The following is a 17,068-nucleotide window of genomic DNA, read 5'->3' on the forward strand; positions in this document are numbered from 1 at the left end:
GAGTTCTAGCGGCTAAGAATAAAGATGTAGATGACCTAAACTACATAATTCAGAATGATATCATTGGAACAATGCATTCATTCAAATCAATTGACTGTGTAACAAATGAAGATGAAGTCACCAACTACCCAGTTGAATTTTTAGACTCCTTGGATGTGCCTGGCTTACCACTGCACAATTTACGCCTGAAGGTTGTCTCCGTAGTAATCATGCTTCAAAACATAAACCCACCAAAACTTTGCAATGGTACACGTTTGGTGGTAAGTAAATTGATGAACAATGTGACCAACGCGACGATACTCAAAGGAAAATTCGAAGGTGAGGAAGTTCTCATTCCGAGGATCCCGATGATCCCAACCGATATGCCGTTTGAGTTTGAAAGACTTCAATTTCCAATTCGTCTTGCATTTGCCATGACCAATAATAAATCACAAAGCCAATCCTTGAAAGTTTGTGTGTGGTCTGAATCTGGAAAATCAATGTTTTTCAGATGGTCAATTATATTTGGCATGTTCACGGGTCGTAAGACCATCTGCGTTGTTTATACTTGCGCCTGATAATAAAACGAAAAATGTCGTCTATGACAAGGTGCTTAACTGAAGATTGCAACCTAATAGAGAATAATTGAAATACTTGATTAATGGAAAAATTAAATTATTAAAATAAAAAATGTGCTTTTTTATTACCTTTAGGGCGGAACGAAGTTCGCAGGGTGAGCTAGTATACTATAAAAACATGTTTCCATTAAGAAAACTTCAACTCATGTTTAAATGAAGACAATTTATTCATATACTTCAATTCTTCTGGGAGATTGTTGAATATTCTGAGGCCAAAATGATCAGGAACACATGAATTCATTTTTCTTTTTGCTAAATTTACATGAAAATGTTGAATTTTTTTTTTTCCATAACCATGAATATCCGAATTGCGAATAAAAGTGTTCTTACTTCTAAAAACATGGACACACGTTTCGAAAATGAAGAGATATGGAAACGTCAAAACACAAAATGTTTTGAAATTTTCTGTTAGAAACTCTCGCGATACATCTCAAAATTCGTTTGCAATGAATGTAAACATTCACCATTTGTTTCACTTCTAGAACAGATCGTTGAAAATTTTTTTAATAGATATTTTGAAGAATTCAGTTTGGAAGATATTTGTGAATTTCAAGGACAGTAGTACGTCAATTCCTCTAGTTTTCACCTTCTAATTATTCTACTGATATCTCCATATCAATAAATGGCTGCAAAATGAGTCTTTTTCGTATTTTAAGGTCAAGCGTATAATATAGCTACGGTTTTCTCTAGAGTGTATTTTGAATCTTGAAGTTATTTCAAGCGACATATTTCATATTTTTTTTCATTTTGAGTAGATAATTCAAAACAGGTATCACTGTGCCCTTTCTTACATGAATTATTCACTTCAGATAGCATCGTAAATATTTATGTGCTATACCTTCAATTTTTTCATAAGCCTCCCAGCTATAATTATGATGATCGTTAATGACAGAAAAATGAAATAATTTATAAAATTGCTTTACATATTTTTATCAGTTTTGAGATAACGAGAATCTGAGGCACCCTTGAAATTATTTGAAACACCATTTTTGAGATGAAGCAGATCTACTCCGGTATTTATGAAGTTTCAAGAATTCTGTTGTAGAATTTATGGTACGAAAGTAAATAATTTCAATATTCGAAGAATATCTCAACATTTTCCATTTTCGTTCAATATCTGCTTCCTTATTCATTTGAATATCAGGAAAATATAAGAACCGGCCACCCAACGGCATGAGAAACTCGTTTGAGGCTCTGGAAAGAAATTCAGTAAAAGGGATAAAATTAGGGCGAGAGAGATTGTGTTCAAAACAATATTACTTCTGTGAGCGGTATATTAGAAGAAAAATATTCAAAGATTCACACCGTCGATATGATGCTTCAGTTCATATTGAATGTAATGAAGTGAAAATATTGATTATTAGTGTAATTTGGGACACCCCGACTATAAACATAATATTGATTTCACGTTTCATCAAATTTAAACAAACAGTAACCTTGATTTGAAACGTATTATGATTTGTGAATCATTCCATCACTGATACTCAGCAAAAAATTTGTTATACTAGTTCAACTTACAACCTTGAGAAAATTTAATAAAATAGTATAATTGTTTAGTATTCGTGAAGCTCATGCAAACAATTAAACACATTTGTTTTCGCGATTTGCAGTTTAATAATTATTTCGTGGTTATTTTGGCAAGTTTGTCGAAATAGCGACATATTTATTCCGTAAGACATACTGATTTATAATATCAATGATATGAATATAAGCTGAGGTTTTTTCGCGGATATAATATTAACTGGCGTCAAATTGATTTAACATGAATATAATAAAGGATATACAGTGTCTTTCCCAAAGTATGCACCATATGGTAAATTTCTTTATTAAGGGTTTTTGGACAAAATGTTATTCCCGATAAAAGTTTGTGCATCCCCTAAAACTAAACATACACCAACCAAATACGGTAAAACACACGTAATATACGAGGAGCCTTCAAATATTTGATTTTGAGTCAGTTGTAAAGTACTTACATTTTGAAAAATCTCGAAAATTATTATTTAAAGAATTTTTTCAGTATTAAAAAATTCGTCCAGGTTTGAAGTCATGGACATCTAAGTGAAGTTTTATTTTTTAACCATTTTTTTAATGGGCACTAAAATAGACAACATCCTGTATGAGACGGTTTATTTTGAAAGCCTGAAATATTACGAGCATAACTATTGTGTTAACTACGGTCAATTTTGTTGAAGAGTGAAATAATTTTCAAAGTTTTTGGTGCGAAGTAATTTTAATTTTTTGTTAACAACGAAAATTACTCAAAATTATACAGTACTGTAACAAGAACTTGGTTTTCAATAATATCAAATCACAAAACAGCAAAATGAAATAGGTATTTCGTAACAAACTCGTTGTTTTCTGGAAATATTCTTGTCTAAAATAATTCTTCAAAATAATCTCCAGAAAATCAACAAGTTTGTTCCAAAATACCTATTTTGTGATTTGATATTATTGAACAATAGGTTCTTGTAACAATACTGTATATTTATGAGTAATTTTAGTTGTCAACACAAAAAATAAAAAAAGCTTTGCACCAAAAACTTTGAAAATTATTTTACTCTTCAAAAAAATTGACTGTGGTTAACACCATAATTGTGTGATTTATAATATTGCCGGCTTTTGAAATAAAACGTCGTATACAGGATGCTGTTTATTTATCATTATAGCAAATTTTTCTTTTCGTAGTCCCCATTTAAAAAAAAAGGGGTAAAAAAAATGAAACTTCACTTAGGTGGCCATGACTGGATGTATTTTTCTGAATAATTCTCCAAAATAATTCCCTGAGAATTCTTCAAAATAATGTCCAAGTAATCAACGAGTTTGTTCCAAAATACCTATTTTATTTTGATGTTTTGTGATTTAATATCATTGGAGCCGTTGGAGACACCCTACATTTTATTTTATGAGAGAGAGGACATTGGCAGATCAAGTTCTTCAGACGATGTGGTGCTGCAGGTTTTTCCGGGTTTTCCTGCAGCTGAAAAAGCAAATGCGCCACTGGAATCAATGAAGCCGCCCCGAAGCGCCAAAAAATGTTTATTGTTGTTTTTATTTTAATCGTTGTTTTACAATAAAACTTATTGAAATTGAATAGTAGGTTCTTCTTACAAGACTGTATAATTTTGAGTAATTTTCGTTGTTGACAATAAATAAAAAAAGCTTTGCACCAAGAACTTTGAAAATTATTTTATCATTCAAAAAAATTGACATCAGAGTTATGTCATTTGTAATATTGCAGGATTTCAAAATAAAACGTCGTATACAGGATGCTGTCTATTTATCGTTTTAGCAAATTTTTCTTTCGTAGTCCTCATTTACAAAAAAGGGTACAAAAAATTTAACTTCACTTAAATGGCCATGACTTCAAATCTAGATGTATTTTTCTAAATAACATTTCCCGAGAATTTTCAAAATACCAGTATTTTACTCTTGTCTCAAAATCAAATATTTGAAGGCTTCTCGTATATTACGTGTGTCTCACTGTATTTTGTTGGTGCATCAGGAATAACATTTTATCGAAAAACCCTCAATAGAGAAGTTTCCCATATGGTGCATACTTTGGGGATGACACTGTATATATTCAGTGAATGATTTTCACTTACCTAATTACTCAAAACTAAGAGCAAATCAACTGATAAGTGTATCCACAGCATATGTTTTCCTAACAAATGTTTTAGATGATTTTTTCAATTTAAATTATGAACAAATTGGGATAAATCAAATACTGAATGTGTACATTTGAATGCATCAGTATTTTTCATCACAATTTTAATTTTTTCCAGATTGAAGAAGGTGAAAATACCAAGAAAGGTCGTTCAAAAGTTTTTACAACTGGTAGAAACGACTCGGCCAAATCAAGAAAGACCTTGGATGCTTCAAAAAGCTGTTACTATAAATAATCGTCGACAAAACGAAACGACAACAACCCAACAAGACCCATAATCTTTCACAATCGGTACTATTTTTTTTACGTTACAGGGTTACCGAGAAGAAAGAGAAATATTCATTCTAGTACAAACTCAGAAGGAACAAAATCGGAACTGGTAGGCCGTGGTCGAATGAAATTTGTGGTACCAAACGCTTCGTCAGCTATTCTGACAGACATATCAGTGGTGTATTCGAATAACATTTTATTGTAGAATTTTCACTGAACAGTTAACAAAACGTATTTCGCTATACAGTATCTTCCTCAAGCGTTCTCAAACTGAGTAAATTCTACTAAATTTGTGTTTTATATTAAAACTGTTTTCTACCTGTGTTTACGTAAAAACTAATAGGAATTTTTGAATATCATAAAAGAAAATTTTTACCAACTCACGAACATGCATCATTTGCACTTTATATAATAACCATTCGATTCATATGATCTTCTACTTATTTAATGATAGATGAGTTTACCTGGGTTCAGGTAATAACCTTCACCTGAACTCTGATATATTCTTCGACTTCGAGAGACAACCTTCATCCTCGTAGAAAACGTATATACCACTGAAGATGAAGCAGTAGCGGACGCAACATTTTGTACCATTTCATTCGACCACGACCTACCCAACCCAGATTTTTTTCATCTAATCATGAATACTTCTCAATCATGAACAACAAAATGTGAAAATTTACCAAAAAAGGAAGAAAGCAATCGATTTCAAAAAGTAAATCTGAGGCAAGTGTGTAGATCATGCAAAGAAGTAACTTTCAGACACAAACTAGAAGAACAAGCCTTTTCGAAAGAAAAATACTTTCGAAACAAACACTTTTTTATGAACCCTGATTTATACAAAAACACTTATCTCTATTCAGTTTATACTCTGATCATTCGTTATGGAATCGAATCAGATATCATTCACAGGATTCCTACACAATATAGTTATTGAAAGAGGTGACATTTCACTCACATGGAATATTATCATCTTCACTGGTACACATCCGATGTTTCGCCGTAAGACACTTGCCTTATCAGCTCTTCAGTACCAAATCTTTGGAAGCTTCCAACAGTTTTTTTTTTGTTCAAGATGGAGAAGTAGATAGCCAAATCTTTTCTTCCTCGTGTTTTTATACTAGAAACAGCTCATGAATGCGACAAGACAAAATTTGGTGTAACAAAAAAGCTAATGAAGTTTCGCGTTAGTGAAAATAAAAAGGAAAACAGAAGACCGACAGGTGGGAAACAGCAGAACCTGTCGAGACTAGGCTTGAAAACGTCTATCAGTTCTATACTAAGATTATATATATAAAGGAATACTTATTTTTAAGATAGTTCAAAGAAACCCCTCACGTTTGACCAATAACCAGACCAGTATAGAGGTTCGAGACGTGTGAAAATTTTGAATGAGGTGAAGAAAAAGTTACATGTACACAGTACATGTTATTCTGAACAAGAAAAACGTACGTATGAAACGTGCCTTTTTGAGTAAAACGTCTGGAAATATCATTCGGAAAGTTGTAAAGTAACTAGGTTTTTCTGACAATGGAAGTTCTAACCTCAAACTCAAAGACAATTATATATACCATTCGTTAAATGTTTAGGGTGAAATAAAAAAATTGTGTTATTCATTGAAATATTGGAACACATTCCATATCATTTTCTTATCTTGTGTTACATGTTTCTCTTCGAGTATAAAATTTATATTTGAACTCCTGAATCGATTATTTGAAAAAAATATTCACCTCGAATGCGTCGTTTAGCGAATGCATCCTCATTCTTTCCCTCTCGTTGCTTTCCAGTCTTCTTAAATTTCTCTCTCTTGCACTTATGCAGGTTTTCCGCCGCCTTATCGTAGTTCCACTTGAGGCACTACCACTGGAGGCACTTCCTAATGTGAAAGGAAAAAACAAGAATAGGTATCTAGTTTTGCTTAAAAATTGAAATGTATGTTCAAGTGACCCATTTTTTTGTGAACGGTAGATATTAACAGACATTCTTCAAAATTCATAATAAAAAATAACCTATGAATGGATTTCGTATGTGAAAAGTATTAATAACAATTGTGAAATGTACATTCCTTCACTGATTTTCCATGATTTTCTTACTGTGAAAGACGGGTAGCTCCAATTATTTAATAAATACTCAGCAAAACAAAATTTTGTTTTTTTATGAACTTTCCATACAACACAATAACAGTTTGATGCAGTTTTGTTTATCGACTCAATTCATCAACACTGTAACTGAACAATTGATTTAAAGAATATAAAAAAATTAGAGGTGACTAATAATTTTGTGAAGTTTACCTAGTTAGCTTTTAGAAAAAATTTTTTTTTATTTCATCAAGGATTTTCAAACAGAAATGTGTTATTCTTTACGTATTTATCCAGTAATAACTCTTGACAATTTTGGTAATTTGAACATATTCATTTGAACCTATACACTCAGCGAGTGTAGTGGTCAAGAACGACCATTCATGTGTTTTGAGTATGACCAACATTCCTAGGTACATTTTGAAGTTTGATTCATGAAAAAAATCATTTGTGAAGTCAGGAAAAAGCAGTAATAGAAAATTCCGAATGTGTCCCAAATATACTTCATGATGATATCGAGTATCAAGCAAACATTCGAATGAAAGCAACCGTTATCACGAAGTTATTCTACCCACAATTTGAATAGTACCTCCATGTTTCCGCCTCTTTTTACCGGTTGTTTCGTCACTACTGGATTCTTCGGTGAGTTCATCTCTTCTGTCAGGTGTGTGCTTTCCAAGTTCCATTTCCTCAACTTCCACGTCTTCATCTTCTTCGTGCCAGGAAGCTGTCATTTCTAAAGATCGCATACTTCTTTATTCACCCTGGAATAAAGAAAACAGGAATGTATTATGTTCATATATTTGATGACATATGTGATGTATGTGTGTTTGTGTGTTTGTGTGTATCTCTTTCACTACATTTTTTCATTTTCATGCATGTTTCTCATGATGAGATCATGACAGTATTTGCTAAATTCAAAATTTCCATCACGATTTAGTGACAGAGCAAAAACTTGTTCTGTGAACATGAATTTTGAACAATGCCTTCGTACTTTTTGATGTACCGTTTGGAACCTTTGGTGTAGTAATGAATATAACTGGAGTTTTTGTCCAATACCAAACTGTTATTTCAACACCTCGACACGTGTCGATCAAACTTGATCTTCCTCTTGAAGATGATCACTTGGTGATTGAAACACGTGTCAAGGAGTTAAAATAGCGGTTTGCTGTTAGGAAAAATCTCCAGTAATATTCAATGCCTGCGTGTTGATTGATATATCCGTTTAGTTTGTTTTATTTTTTGTGTTTATTATAACTTTCAATGCAATGAAAATATTTTTGTAATCATTATCATCATTATTATTACTGTAATTTTTTTTCATCATTATCGTCTTGTACTCACTTTCCCAGACGTAAATACAATTCAGGATTTTTACGTTTATATAACGCCGGAAAGTGAAACTTATCGGCTCAAAAGGAAGATATTGTGGAAACGTCATTATGATGCTGTTCATCATATATAAAACGAAAAACAGACGTTACTTCAACATATACAAACAAAAATGTAGTTGGTTAGCAAATATGCAGTTGGTTAGTACCTCATCCATTAGATGGAGTGACATTTTGTTGTTCGCTCCAACTTAGGAAGAGGAATGAAATACTTTGAAAGGATTACGATTTTCAATTATGGAATATCATTGACTTTAGTTCGATGATGGCCACTATCTTGCACTGATGAATGGCTAATGAGCCCGAAACCGGACTGCAAGTGTGCCCATTCCAAAATTGAAGGTCGACTCTTTCAGTTGTATTGCCACTTGCATATGCAGAAAATTTTCTGTGAAGATTTCTGCACTAACGCCTGTCGGATATAATCCAACGCCCTTTGTGGTATTAGCCAGGGGAGTAATTGTTTTCTGATAGGCGTCAGTCCATTAAACCTACTGTGTAGGTGAAAAGAGAAATGGAAATTTCTATGTTTTTACCACTTTTAATTGTTACTAACGTTACTGCAGTTTCGTCCTATATGGACATCCCCAAACTAGTACAATAGGTATATGTATGTATGTAAATGTATATATGTAGGTATATTCGAGACTGGCTTGAACGTTTAAAGTTAATTTCTTTAGAAAAATGTTTAGTTTATATTACGCAGTAACTTTTCAGTTTACCTTTCACTGAACTTCAGCAAGAAAAAGAATTTTTTCGTCTAAATGTTATTCCTGATATTTTTGAACATATACTCCCCAGCAATGAAGAAAAATGGTCGAATAAAAGGACAAAATTAATAAATGCGTACAGAAATGTTACAGTGTCTGAATGAAAATTCAGAAGGGATTTATTCAACTTGTCAATAAAATTTCTAATGACTATTTTACCTAAGTACAAAAAAAAAACAAAAATAAATTAATTTCAATTGAAAATATATTTTCTCCGGGTGTTGTTTTGGAAATCCACTCGGTTTCCTTTACCTAATCCATTCAAATTTTTTTTTGACACAATTATATAAATATCAAATTCAAGATGTTGAGAAATTGGTTGACAGTTTTTGCATACACACTATATTAGATGTGGATAATTTTACTTGGTATAAAACTTCCTCAGTTCAGTCAGTGGTGAACATATTTGATCTGAATCGATTGGGAATGGTGCCAGATTCTAATTTCCATTTCGTTTTCTTATCTTTTGATGGGCTGCGTTATTAGTGATTTGCCCTTCTAATTGAAGTAATTTGTGAAAAACCTAATTGCTTCTATTATTCCTATAGACTTTTCTCACATTTTTTGTATGAAGACAAAGAAGTAAAAAGCCAAAAACTTATTTCACAAAAACTAAAACATTTTCCTCTCAATTTCAGAAAGTTAGTCATGAGGCACAAACTGTGATAAATTTAGTCAATAATGCCCTTTTGGGGTGAATATTGAAATAATTTTTCATCTGTCTTGTAAACATTGTGAACAATGTAAACAATTAATATTCAGTTAGTAATGGGGATAACGAATAGGGATCAACTAAATCAACTGAAGAAAGAAATTTAATAGAATAATGAAATATTGAACAATAAAATAATAATTAATATGAGCAGTCCATATTGAGTTTGGTGAATAGGTTAAAATACCTATTGATACAAATACAAATTTGAAAAAATCATAAAATATTGAACAAGAAACCAAAATTAAAATAATTTATTGTTATGAGTAGTTAGATAATTCGAGCTATAAAAAAGTAATAGGTATAATCCTGTGCTTTCAACCTGATTCAAATTGATTTTCGAACACACTATACAAACAATGTTTTTGTTTGTAGTGTGTTAAAATCTAATAAATTTTTTGGTTTATACAAATTTACTGAAGGTTCTCTTTACGATAATTCATATATGCAATCAATAGTTTCATTTTGTGAAGATTTCAATGGTTTTGTCGTAGATTAATCGGATAGAAATAATATAATGCAGTTGTAAGTATATAAGACTTTCATGATGTCGAAATTAAAATCGTGAATAAACGTCATGAAGCAACTTTGTTCTTCATTCAAAAAATCAGTATCTTTATTCAGAGAGGCAATACATAGCATAAAAGCATAAAAGATGCTTTTTTGGAATCGCTACCATTGTCTGAATCTTTAGATGAATTTTTTCTGAACCCTAACAATATAGTCCATCATCTTTAGATGGAAGGGAAAAAATTAAATAACGTTTGAAGGAACTGATGAAAATTTTACTAAAGTAAGTTGATAATACGTATTTATCAAATATGAACAAAATAATAAGTCTTGTAAATACTCGTGCGAGCTAAGGGAAAGGATGTGTTTTACTGTTCAATGTGCGATTCCAGCTAGAAAACAAGATTTCTTCAGTCTTTAATATTTGTATTCTGAACACGTTTATCACTAAATATCATCAACATATATTTGAGTTGTAAAATCCGTCGAAATTTATCCGAATGCGAATGATAAAGGAAGTAGGAAAATACCGGGTTCAGAATGAATTTCCTGAATTATATATAATCTATAACTACTCCGTCTAAATTATGCTTACGCTGAAGGTCTACCGAAGTCATAAACTGTGCAGCAATTTCCATATCCACACTAATTTACATCTTTATATTTGGCTATCACTGCATAACCTGTTTCAAAGCAATTAAATTCGACGTTTATACATTCTAAGTTGAATGGTAAAAATTACCTCCCATGTGACTGCTAGAGCCATGGTTCAGTCAATCACATTCTGGGTTACAGAGACCTTTTTTTGGTTGATCAATATGCACCGTTTTTCATTGTGATGAAACAGAATGAAAGTTCTTAGTCTCTTTCGTTGCTGGCCTAGTTTCATCATTGGAGGCCTGATAATGTCTGAATCTCGAACATAACTACTGGCGTATTGCTCGAGTATAAATTACTCGGTTAAATCTGAAGTTACCTACAAAAAAATACTGATTTTGCATAGGTTTACTCAATGATTTATACCCTTCGATTGGGTTTCAATTGCTCATATGAAAAGTGTAGGTCTCACAGCAAATTCGTAAATATTGATAACCCGTAGGGAAGACCCGGTATGATTGTCTCACGGGTTGGTTGTCACAGCGGTCATGAGAGATACGTATATTTGTTTTTTTTCGGACGACAAAAGTAAACTTTTGTGCATTTGTGTCGAGTCTCATAAGTATTCGAGAATTTTCCGTAGATATATATCATTTCATTTATTTTTGATGTGACATATGTGGTTCATGATATCAATATCCGTTTTTATGAATGAATATCGATTCAAAGTTATTTCAGGGTTAAATTTTGTTGGCTTGTTGAGCTTCTGCTCAACATACAATTCTGTTTGTTTTAAAAAAAATCATAGAAATGTCATGGCATCGTATGAGAAAGTCTGATCGACTAGTATTACACGCAGTGCTGCAAAAAAAGTGATTTTGGGATAAATTTTATCATTGCACTTTGACACGGTTCTGTTGAAAAGTCACTGTCAAAGAGATGAGCAACATTGTTTTATCAATACCATCAACAAAAATTGGTTATCAAATGTATATGCAATCTTAACCGATGAATAGAAGAAAGAATTAGAAAGATACATATTTATGTGTCCAAGTAATTATTTCGGTAGTCTCCCAAGGATATTCGGAAAAAGCGTTACATTAACCAGGTAATATTTGCCATACCAGGCTACCAGGTTACTTTAACAATATTTGTGATTTCGAATATTTACTGAATTTTAGACTGAATGGGTATTTTTAGTTCACAAGCATTGCTTCCTGATGGATATTTTTGGTATTTTAGTTACCAAATGGAAATTATTCATTTGGAGTAAATATGTTTTGCCTACGAATTAGACACTTTTTCTTTTTTTGTTTATAATTAATTATGTATATTATTCCATTCCAAAGAAAATATTTATTTGAAAGTTTTTTATACCCCTCAATTACTTATGTGACTATCTGCCTCAGATTCTGTGGCAATCATCCTCGGCCCGGGGTTAAAAGTCACACTTTTTCTTTTCCATAATAATTGTTATTTACCTCAGGGCTAGTAGGCAAGATAGAAAATGGAATATTCTTCAATTTCACATATGTTTCGAGTAACTACAAGTGGTAGAAAATTGCTTCTTTCGCGTTTTCATTAATGTAGGTTATGCGCGCTTCAATGGTATGGAATTCATAACCAGCGTCAGCAAGCATCAATCATAGAAGGCTGTGATCATTGTATTTTGACAGTTGAAAACATTAAAAAAACTCGTATTTTGTTGCAATAAAGAATATTGCACATCCAGTAAAACCAACAAAATTTTTTGTTCAATCATACTATATGCAAAATATGCATGAAAATGTCTGATGTAATGATCAATCATCCTACCATGACTTTACCATGATTTTACTCGCATCATGAGAGGATTGTGGCTCCAACTTGAAGAAAGAAAATTTGTTCCGCATTGTCCACGAACTACGTAATATTGAAAGTACTGAATGGGAAATAGGTGAATAAATCAGTGTCTACATATTCAATTCATTTTATTAGACACATACAATTAATTGAAAACATTCAAAGTCCTACATTTTCGCAATTAAGAAATGAGAAGGTGTCTGAAAAATATAAAAAAGATCTTAGCTTTGTAATCAAAATGTATCAAAACGAAATATTATGTGAACCAATAAAAACTAATCTGTCAAAAATGATTTGTTATTGTAAACGTCAAAAAAATCCAATAAAATATCTCCTTTGCCATGGTGACTTGTCAAAATAACGTATTCTGATTGGTTTATAATTACAGCTGTGGAATTTTCATTATAACTGTTGTACAATGTTGACATTTTAGTACAATTGTACTAAACTTATGTACATAGGTAACCTTAACCGTTTAATGTTTCATTACTTCATCAAACCAGTCTAACTAGTTACATCAGAGTTTCACCGTTCAATGTGCATTACTCATCTGTTATTTTGGACATGCAATCATTCGTCCACGGTCATTTTATAGAACACTCTGATTACTTACACATTTTTATGTCAATTGTCACCTTGTCTTTGGTATCCACCCCCTTGTCACCCAATTATATATTATTGTTGAAATTAGTTTCAAAAATTGATGAAGAACTGTGTCTGTGGCAAGAAAAATATATCAATAAATCACGGATTCACATTTATAGTACCTCTCCCTTTGGATCTAGTACTTTTTTCGTTCACCTTCCAGTACCTTTTCCAGAGGATTGCGGCAACACTGCTGTTGTATTCGAGTCATAAATTGAAGTCCTGAGTTTTTGGCAGCTGCTTCCATGACAGATGAGGGTATCGGACGAATTGATAATAAAATTCAATCTATGCTTGCTTCAATGTTTAAGATTTATAAAGTTATTTGTGGTTGAAATTCTTAGGAGAGAGAAATAGAAACTGTCACAAAAGTTGAGTATCTTTTTTGTCCAAGTACTTCAGAGCGGTGTTAGTATAAAATAGACAATTTGGATTAATTTTGAATTGCTGTAGATTATATTCATTTGGAAAAACGAAGTGTCCTGTGTTTATATGATGTCGGTTCTGTCTCATTCACGAGTACTTTCTTGGATGAAAACGAAATGCCTGAATTTACTTGGCCTACACTTTTTGCAAGTCGAGTGAATTGGTTACTGCTTTCCACGCCAACACTAAACTCAAAACAGAAATGATTTGAGGTCGAACGACTCCAAAAGAGATTTTACGGTGACTGTAGTTCGTGACTATCAAGTTCCTTATCTCGCTTAAGAATACATAATGACTCGTTTATAGTTTATTGAAAAAGCATCGTCCTCGCAACCTTGCTCATCAGTATTTCGATCAGTTAAAATTTTGTGAATATTGTGGTCATGAAGTGAAGAAAATAATACGTAATAATGTATGCTGCTAGTGATTTTATGTAATGTGAGAACTAACTCAATCTAACAACTGAACTTTGAAGTTTCACTGTTTCCTCTCGTTGGCGAGAGAGGTCGTTTTGGACTAAACAGAAGGAGATAAAGAAAATTGATTGTGTTTGTTGTGTAACATTAACTTTGGTTTGCATAAAAGCCAGAATACGAGCAACATGTGTTAACACATAGTGCATAGAAATAATATTCGAGTTGAATCATCATGTTGAAGAAATCGATTTGAAAGTTTCTTCTAGGTAGTGTTTTAGTTTAGCAACTGCAGTTACCAAATTATTGATCGAACAAAACAGAAAAAAATTGTGCATAAAATATACAAACAATATTTCAACATAACCACCAGTATGGTTCATCCCCTAATGGTGCCAATTTGTTTGGTGAAACAACAAGACTGTTGCGGTTCTATGGTATGGAAGCAGTGTTTCTGACGAAGTAGACACTGAAAACGAAAAAAATGCTTTATCTGTTTGAGAAATTGAATACTTCCATTGAATTGAATAATGGCCATTGCTTTCATTTGAAAACATGGAGAAAATGTTATTAAGAGTTCGTATATAAGGTTCAATGTCCAAAAATCTTACTTCTCAAAATAGTAAGTTTTTATCGTTTGTTTTTACGGTTTGAATACTCACAGCCAAATACAAAACTTTCAAAACAATTTGGATGCTTGTTATTAGTGAGGGCTTTCGAGAGAAAAATTTATCTATATTGTAAAGGACTATAACCACATAAGTGAAATCATTGAAAGGAAACTGTCATCCGTTATTTCTGTGAATATCGGAAAATATACCAACTGAATTGAATGACTAGTCTTGCATATACAGGACTTTTCCATAAACTCACATGATTTCACATTATGAATGCTACCGTCAAAATAATGTTGATCAAATTTTGAAAGAATTTCAGAAATATAATTCGTTACAAAAAGTAACTATGAATAAAACGGATTCCCCTATCCAACAAGTTGTCGTCATATAAATGACAACCCTCAGAAGTTGAAACTTGTGCTAGAATAACCACATGGTGTCCTAAGCACGATGTCTTATCATCAACGAGTATCAGATCAGAAACACAGTAAACACATTTCTTCCCAGACTAGGGATCAATATCACATGTGTAGAACGAACTACCCACGCGACTGACCGACTAACTTATCCGATACTAATTTACCGAATATGTGAATACAAGTAAATGACGGCGGACATGTCCTAGTCGACAGTCATCGGTAAATATGTCTTTACGATGAATATTCGTGATATGAAAAACAGATGTGTAGTAAGTGATCCTGTTTCTTTGTGTGAAGTCTACGATTTGTCAATTCAGAAAGGGCGTTAAATCACTATAGGCGTTATTTTCATACCCTTGGAGAAACACTTCATTGCGAATTCAGGAATAATTCCTGGCCTGCTAGCTTGACAACCTACTTCATTATCGCCCTCGAGTTTTGATAGACACATTTTCATGAGCTTTTTCATACTGAATATTAAACATAAGGGGTTAGGGTCGTAGTCTGCCTGATTTGATATTCAATTATTGACAACATACCCTATCTTCCAACTAAAAGAATTTGCTATCAAGATTGAGATAAGTTTAGTTTCATAATTTTCAATTTATATTCTGGCTGTAAAAGTCTCTTCTCAATTCATCGAGTTGAACAGTTTAACGATTGATTTTTCTCAGTTGAACCGTTACTTTAATATTATTTTTCATTTACATCTCCAATAACTCTGGTGCATATTGAACTATTTGTGAATGAGTATCATTTACGAAAATAAAGAGTTATCTATGGAATTTATATTTTAAAACTACCAGTAGTGGAGAAGACTGATCGTACTGAAGTTTTTTCCCAACACTAAACCTAGACACTTGTTTCGATCACCAAGTGATCATCTTTAAGAGGAAGATCAAACTCGATCTTTCTCTTGATGATGATAATTCAGTGATCGAAACACGTGTCGGGGTGTTGAAATAACGGTTTGGTGTTGGGAAAAAACTCCAGTAATATTCAAGGACATAGGTACTAGAAAAAATTGTAACAAAATTTCAAGTGCCTATGAATCGGCTATGTATTTGATAAGAAGCATTTTTGCTACTTCCTATTCATATTGAAATATTATTTTATATATTGGTAACTACCTCTCGAATAGGAAAAAATAATGTAAGATCAAAGTTCAGTTCCAACAGCAGATTCGTACCTACTTACATCATCTACCAATTGACTTTCCTGTTTTTAACTAGGAATACAAGTACTAGATCCTGTGTACATCAATCAGAAATATTCAGTATAATAATTGGAAGAAATATCAATGAAATTTCTTGGATGATAGGAGTTATTCTAGTCATGAATGATAATTAAGTTACTGAACGATTGTGGAAGATGAAAATACCAAAGAAAGTCGATTGAAAAAATAATTGAGTTGAAAATTGAAGAGAACAAAACGTCTTGTACTATCACTGACCATATGAGTTCGTGAAATGCAGAAAACAAATAACAATTCAATCGCCTGATTCTTCCTAATCATTTCGTTACTTCGATGAAAATAGTTCCATATATAAGTTTAGACTGAATTGAAATTTTGACATAACAAATCTCTCTATAGCAATAACAAACAACTTCAAAGATATTTATAGTCGAAAACCTCATATTTTTATCTCTCTATACTATTAACTTTCTAAGTGAAAGATATTCAGTAAGACAAAATTATAACTTTCACAATGTAAGATCAGTATCCGTAACCGAAGGTTGTGTAATGGGAAGATTTTTCTGTTGCAAAGTCTGATTCTGAAAGAGAAAGCTGAAGGTGTTTTACCTTTTTTGCTTTAACCTATATAATACACCTCTTAGGTTGTGCATTCCTTTCAGTCACGAAATAAATCAGTCTCTGATATTGTACGAGATACCACTTCAATATACTGCAATAAATAGTTATTATAGCAACGATCGTCTCAAGAATTTCAGCACATTTTTATCGATATTGTACTCCTTATTATCATAATTATGTTTTCATATCAAACAGAATAGTTGGAAATATTTCAATTACAAACTTTGGAAATCTTCAAGAAACATACGAGAGTGAGAATTTCATAACCAAGAAAATAATAG

General features: G+C 32.2%; 1 protein-coding gene and 1 long non-coding RNA gene across 5 annotated transcripts in view; one reads left to right on the forward strand and one right to left on the reverse strand.

Annotated features, from left to right (window-relative positions):
• The window catches only part of LOC141486590 (uncharacterized), a 37,351-nt gene extending 30,656 nt beyond the window's left edge, over positions 1 to 6,695 (forward strand). Inside the window, exon 2 of the long non-coding RNA XR_012467937.1 lies at positions 4,400 to 6,695. This is a non-coding gene — a long non-coding RNA (uncharacterized lncRNA). The remainder of the gene's footprint in view (positions 1 to 4,399) is intronic.
• Positions 1 to 17,068, reverse strand: part of LOC111508777 (uncharacterized) — a 272,401-nt gene that overhangs the window by 19,320 nt on the left and 236,013 nt on the right. For all 4 annotated transcript variants that reach the window (XM_074184796.1, XM_074184794.1, XM_074184795.1 and 1 more), the window contains 2 exons: positions 7,219 to 7,393; positions 6,282 to 6,427 (listed from right to left, as the gene is read on the reverse strand). In XM_074184796.1, the coding sequence (XP_074040897.1) occupies positions 6,282 to 6,427; positions 7,219 to 7,378 (306 nt within the window). In that variant the 5' untranslated portion in view covers positions 7,379 to 7,393. The remainder of the gene's footprint in view (positions 1 to 6,281; positions 6,428 to 7,218; positions 7,394 to 17,068) is intronic.

This window comes from Leptinotarsa decemlineata, unplaced genomic scaffold (assembly GCF_025532065.1).
Source record: "Leptinotarsa decemlineata unplaced genomic scaffold, Ldec_3_MD MMD2_tig00026358_RagTag_RagTag, whole genome shotgun sequence".
Taxonomy (NCBI): domain Eukaryota; kingdom Metazoa; phylum Arthropoda; class Insecta; order Coleoptera; family Chrysomelidae; genus Leptinotarsa; species Leptinotarsa decemlineata.